The sequence below is a fragment of the Melanotaenia boesemani genome, chromosome 1 (assembly GCF_017639745.1).
Source record: "Melanotaenia boesemani isolate fMelBoe1 chromosome 1, fMelBoe1.pri, whole genome shotgun sequence".
Taxonomy (NCBI): domain Eukaryota; kingdom Metazoa; phylum Chordata; class Actinopteri; order Atheriniformes; family Melanotaeniidae; genus Melanotaenia; species Melanotaenia boesemani.
In genome coordinates this window covers 23094897-23100947 of record NC_055682.1, presented here as the reverse complement: position 1 = coordinate 23100947, position 6051 = coordinate 23094897, and the positions used below count along the sequence as shown (strand labels likewise).

Sequence of the window (6051 nt, the reverse complement as noted above, 5' to 3'; positions counted from 1 at the left end):
ATGACACAGAGCCCAATCAACTTTATAGGCGCGTGCTGGGGAGAGCGCACTTGATCAAACTTCCAAACATCACACACAGGACCAGCAGCTCAGCTGACTGTCAAAGTGTAAGTGATTTTTCTTTGGATATCTAGTCTGAAGAGCGAAAGTTGTACAATTTGATTTTAAAACATTGCAATATTTATGGTAATATTTTTAAATATATGGTATATTTGTATTTGACACATTTAAAATACTGTAATATGATATATTTTAATATAAACAACGTCTTCTTTATTTAGATACAAGTGAATATTTCGAAAGAGAGAAAAAAAAAGCTCTGTCAAGATGTCAAACTCAGGAGGTCGGAGACTGAAGCAGTGGCTGATGGAGCAGATCCAAAGTGGACAATACTCCGGATTGCAGTGGGAGGATGAAACACGCACCATGTTCCGAATTCCATGGAAACACGCAGGAAAACAGGATTACAACCAAGAAGTTGATGCATCCATTTTTAAGGTTTGAAAGCTCTCTTGTGTTGGCCAGTTCGCAACTCTGCGCATAAAACCAAAACTTGTTTAACGAATCTGGGAGGATATTCAGCGCTTTAATGTCCAATCAAATCTCTAGTGTAGCTTCTTATGCGGGGAAATGCAAATTTTAATGTAGAAGGCTGAATTACACAATTTTATAAAATAAAAAGAGGTGAAATTTCTCAGCTTGAACTTACTTTCTTTCTTTCTTTCTTTCTTTCTTTCTTTCTTTCTTTCTTTCTGTTTGTCTGTATGTCTGCCTGTCACATTCGTCTTTAATTTAAAACAGCGCCATTCTTAACATTTGTTTTTCCCTCTGCAGGCGTGGGCCGTGTTCAAAGGGAAGTTTAAGGAAGGGGACAAGGCTGAGCCTGCGACATGGAAGACCAGACTCCGCTGCGCCCTCAACAAGAGTCCTGACTTTGAAGAGGTGACGGAAAGGTCACAGCTGGACATTTCTGAGCCCTATAAAGTGTACCGCATTGTACCTGAAGAAGAGCAGAAGCGTGAGTTGTTGTTTTCTAAACCTTTGCATGTCATTAATGTTGTACCATTTGTGAATTACTGTTAAAAATAAAAATGTCTTATTGTTGCATACATATGAAGTTGCCTCTCACTGTTTGCAGTATGTACAATATGTTAGAAGATCAAATTTCTTATGTCATATTTATGAATAGTTAAAAGACAGGGCAGCAGGTAATCCCACTGTGTCTGAGCAACAAATGAACAAAATTACAATGTGTTATTATTTCACCCACAGATGGAAAAAGCTCAGCAATTACCATGACAGCTCCCAGCAGCTCTGGTGATATCACTGACATGGACTGTAGTTCTGCAGAAATAGAGGAGCTCATTAAAGAGGTGAGACACCCTTATGTGAAATCATTATTGCTTTATTCCACTCCACCCCCACATATGTTTCTATGTGCTCTTGTCCTCAACTGCCATGTCACCTTTTTTTTTCTTTTTCCATTTTATATCACACTCTGTCGTTTGATTCAACACTTGAGTGAGCATGCACACCTTGTTCTGCTGACAGCATCTCATTGCAATGTTATGTTGTTGCAGGAGGAGGGCTGCACCATCCAAGCCAGTCCAGAGTATTGGTCCCAGGGGAGCGTCAATGGTAAAAACAACTTTTTCCAACCAATTTACAATGCAAACTGCTTGTAACTGCAGTTTAGCAAAAATTCTGTCCATGTATTTTTCTCCATGTTCATGTGTCTATTTCTCTTAAGATCCTTGTAAGACTTTTGCTTTTCTGAGACATATCTTTAAATTTCCATCAAATAATGCAAACGGAAAACTCAGGCAGTTGTCCCTGCTGTTGAGAGTATTTGTTTGTTTCTTGAATTCTGCAATGGAAGAATTGACTAATATCCTGTTGAACTTTGCTGACTTAAGTGATTATTTCTTTGTAAGATCGTGTTTAGAGAAATGGTATTTCTGATGATGCAGCAAAGCAATGACATGACAATGTGGTTGTGTTGACGATGGTTTAAAAAAAGAGGCCTTAATCATTTCTTCCTTCTGTAATTTACAGCTTTCCCACTGCATCAGGATCCTTTGCCATCAAGCCCCCGCAGTTCAGGTATTCAATCGTGTAGTCAATTAAAACAAAATGATATTATCTGCTCTTTAGATAAGCATTGCTATCTGTTATAAAACATTTTATAAAATATTGCATTACACTTGCAAGTCTTACCAAAATTTCTACTCCCCAGCTTTCTCCCAAATGATGATCTCTTTCTACTATGGAGGAAAACTGATGAACAACACACTGGTAACTCATCCTGAGGGTTGCCGGATTTCCCCACAGCAGCATCTGGGTCATGGTGCCCTCTACAGTTCAGACAGCATGCAGACTGTTCATTTTCCCTCCGCTGAGCTCATTGAGTTTGACCGACACCGCTATGTTACACGCAAGCTCCTGGGCCACCTGGAGAGAGGTGTGCTGGTCCGTGCAAACCAAGAGGGCATCTTCATCAAAAGGCTGTGCCAGAGCCGCGTCTTCTGGAGCGGTCTGGGAGAAGGGGGCTCGCAGTACAACCCCATGCCTAGTAAACTTGAGAGGGATGCTGTAGTCAAGATCTTTGACACAGGAAGATTTCTACAAGGTGAGGTTCTGTGCATATTGAAAGCTTAGAAGAATTTAAATCAGCGATTTACACTCTCATTTCACATCTGTGCTTTATGCAAGCAAGTCCTAATAGAGAAGTGATGATTGTGAAAGATTGCCTAAAACAGCTGTTTATTTAAATGTTTCAGCTCTACAGCTGTATCAGGAGGGCCATATTACTGCTCCTGATCCTGCAGTGACTCTTTGTTTTGGAGAAGAGCTCAATGATCTCAGCAGTGCCAAGAGCAAACTGATCATTGTGCAGGTGAGTCTCTGAGCACATTTGAAACTGGACACTTAACCAGTACAAACAAAGGCTATTCACTACTAATGCTGTATTTCCATAAAACCCATCTTTCTGTCCCCTCTCCTGATGGCAGATTACTATGGTGAACTGTCAGCATGTGCTGGATACAGTGAACATGCGTCGCTCTCAGCCTTATTGCAACAACCCAAACCTGGAGATGTGTGACGAAACAGCCACTGACCAGATGGCTCATATCTACCAAGACTTGTGCAGCTACAGCGTTCCCCAGAGGCCACCCTGCTACAGGGACAACGTGCCCATCACTGCCTAACCTGTGAGCAGGGACGCCTGACAAGAGATCTCCGCTATGTACAAGACTGAATATATGACATATCAGGGGCATCCCATATATTTTTGTACACTGAAGTGACATGAAGATGAGAAAGTGTTCACCTTTTCTGTGACAGTAAGACCTTTAAACTGAAACCCAGTATTAAAATGCCTCTGTTATGCCTGTGATATTCCTGTTTGTATACATGCGAGGTTACTTCTGAACTGTTTAACCTCTGCTTTAGTGTTGTAAACTGGAGTTCATTTATTATACAAGTCAGACAGTTTAGTTCTCAAAATTGGATTTTACTTTGTCATCATTTCTTTTTTTGTTGTTTTTGCAGCTTAGTTAACTCTTTTACAGCCATTTGAGTTTCTTTTTTTATTATCAAATGTAACTATTTTCTGCAGAAAATAAAGATATTTTTTATATACGATAAGACATTAAAATATAGATAGGTTTTACTATCTGAGATTTTTTGCTCTTTAGAACTTTATTTCATACATTTTTGTAAATTTCTTTCTAAATAAAACTTTTTTTAAATGAATGATCTACATGTTTTGGTTTATACAGCTGAATTGATCATTTTATAGATTTCAATTAAAACAGCAAAAGTCTTTGTCAGAAGAAAAAACTGTGTTCATGTGCACATGTTAGAGTTTTCAAGTTGTTCCTTCAGGCTGCGATTCATGTCAGCTGAAATGCTTGAAACTAACAGAATAACTATTTGCTTTCTACAATTTCATTAATCTGTACAAATGTGAGAAGCAAAACTGTTATTTTTTGGCGTATTATCCACCTTAATTAAGTCTGCAGCTTGAAAACTTGAACACTGGTATGTCTGAGTGAAGCCAAATCTTTCAAATGTGCAAAATTCAGCATATTTCCTGTCTGCTTTTGATGGTGGACATTGTTTATTTCTGATTTATAATACCTTAATGCCTTTTCTTTTACATTTTTATTCTAATACTAAATACCCTATGTTTAATTTCCCCATGGTTTAATTCAGTTGATAAAAAAAGTCTTTGTAATGAGAATTTGTCAAGCAATAACACATGTAGTTTGAATGACGCTTGGCTGCACAAAATACAAATGTGTGGAAATGAAGAGAAGATTTCACATTTCAGATGAAATGTGAAATTAAACATGTGAAATTTCATCTGAAATGGATTTAAAATTTGATGTAGTTGTTATGGGCCATGAGGAATTTGTGAAGATCCAGTTAATTTGGAAAGAAAATAGAAACAGCTTTCATTGTATAGTAAAAGTACCAATAAGGGACATTTATAACATCAGTAATAACAACATAACCATGTTTAGGGGGAACTTCTTGAATGAGAGGTTAATTTACTATGAACACTTACTGTTTATCATTCTTGTCTAAGAATGATGAAACTAAAACACTATTTGAAACTAAAAGCAGGATCTAGATTAAAGTAAGTCGGGAAAGCTGTCAGACAAACACCACTGACTTCCCTGTGATGACTAATAAAGGATTAGAGAGTTGACCAACTACCAAGTGATTCACCATAGGACATTCCTTTTTCTTCTTCACATTCATTTTGTTTTCACTTTTTTCCATGGAGGCAGGGATATGACAGCATCATCTCAAGTGGCAAATTTACACATTTGCAATAGTGACAGGAAAATATTGACAGACTCGGTTTAATCACTAAACCCGGTCTACAACAAACCTTCAAACTGAAACATAATGATTGAAATTGTGAGGATTTGCCTGTCCACAGAAGAGAAGCAGGTCCCCACACATCAACTGTTTAAACTCTTGGTGCCATCGTGTATGTTTGTTTTCAGTTCCCAGTACAAGGAAGCTTATGTTTGTAGTAGTCATTTAAACAATGCTCCTACATACACCCTGCTGTGACACAAAGTCCCACATAAAAGGAAATGTTATCTTCAGTAAAATTTACCATAAAACTTAGAAAGTTAGGGGCAATAAAGGCATTTTGTGTCACACTTGCAGTCAGTGGATACAAACACAGAAATACACATTAAGGAACAAACATGGATCCTCAGAATTTCTACTCTTTTTAACCCAACATGAGATAATAGTAGGCACAGGATGCGGCAAACATTGATGGGTGACTCAATACACCCATTTTTTTTTTTTTTTACATGAAGTGCTTAAAGACTCAAAAAATAACCAGAAGTCATGTGCACTTCATATGACAACTCTGGATAAAACCTTTCACTTAAATTAGAATACCAAGTTAATGGTTCATTGAACAGCAACGCAGATGGAATATTGTGGATGTGTGTGTGTGTGTGTGTGTGTGTGTGTGTGTGTGTGTGTGTGTGTGTGTGTGTGTGTGTGTGTTTGTGTGTGTTTGTGGTTATTTACAAGGGGGAATACTGTCAAAGTTCCACAGAAGAGGAACTTTGTTGAAAAGTATCAAAAGAAGTTTTTTTTTTTTAATTATGCTGACCTATGTGTTAATCTGTTGTATGAAAAATATAATTCTCGTGTGTTAGTAATAATTAAACATAATCTGGGACAATGCTGTAGTACAGTAATATTGAATTTAATAGCCAGCATTAATTTTCTTTAAACAAATTTTTAATTTAGTGCTGGCAGGCAGACTATATCACTGACAGAGCAAGGTCTTACAGACTAAAAAAAAATCTGCTGTGGTTTCACATTAAACTAATTCATTCATTCATTCATCAATTCATTCTGAACAAATTGATTCATTCGTATGAAGACAGCAGGTTTTTGATCTGCAAGGAATTCTGAGTTGTCCATTTAATTTGTTTGATCAAAGAAATGTGCCCCTACAGCATGTTAGAAGACATGACATACATTGAGTAGTTGAGATATTTAAAT

The 6051-nt window shown here is 37.4% G+C and overlaps 1 protein-coding gene across 1 annotated transcript; it reads left to right on the top strand.

Annotated features, from left to right (window-relative positions):
• Positions 1–3317, top strand: irf8 (interferon regulatory factor 8). Its single transcript, XM_041985374.1, has 9 exons — positions 1–107; positions 282–498; positions 835–1018; positions 1273–1373; positions 1581–1638; positions 2056–2103; positions 2237–2629; positions 2781–2896; positions 3012–3317. The coding sequence occupies exons 2-9, from the start codon at positions 328–330 to the stop codon at positions 3207–3209; spliced, it is 1269 nt and encodes a 422-aa protein (XP_041841308.1). The 5' UTR covers positions 1–107; positions 282–327; the 3' UTR covers positions 3210–3317.
• The last annotated feature ends 2734 nt before the right edge of the window (positions 3318–6051 follow it).

Coding starts and splice junctions, on each gene's coding strand:
- irf8 (XM_041985374.1), top strand. CDS start 328: ATGTCAAACTCAGGAGGTCGGAGACTGAAGCAGTGGCTGATGGAGCAG. Junction 1,019..1,272: donor ACCTGAAGAAGAGCAGAAGC/GTGAGTTGTTGT, acceptor TTTCACCCACAG/ATGGAAAAAGCTCAGCAATT. Junction 1,374..1,580: donor TAGAGGAGCTCATTAAAGAG/GTGAGACACCCT, acceptor ATGTTGTTGCAG/GAGGAGGGCTGCACCATCCA.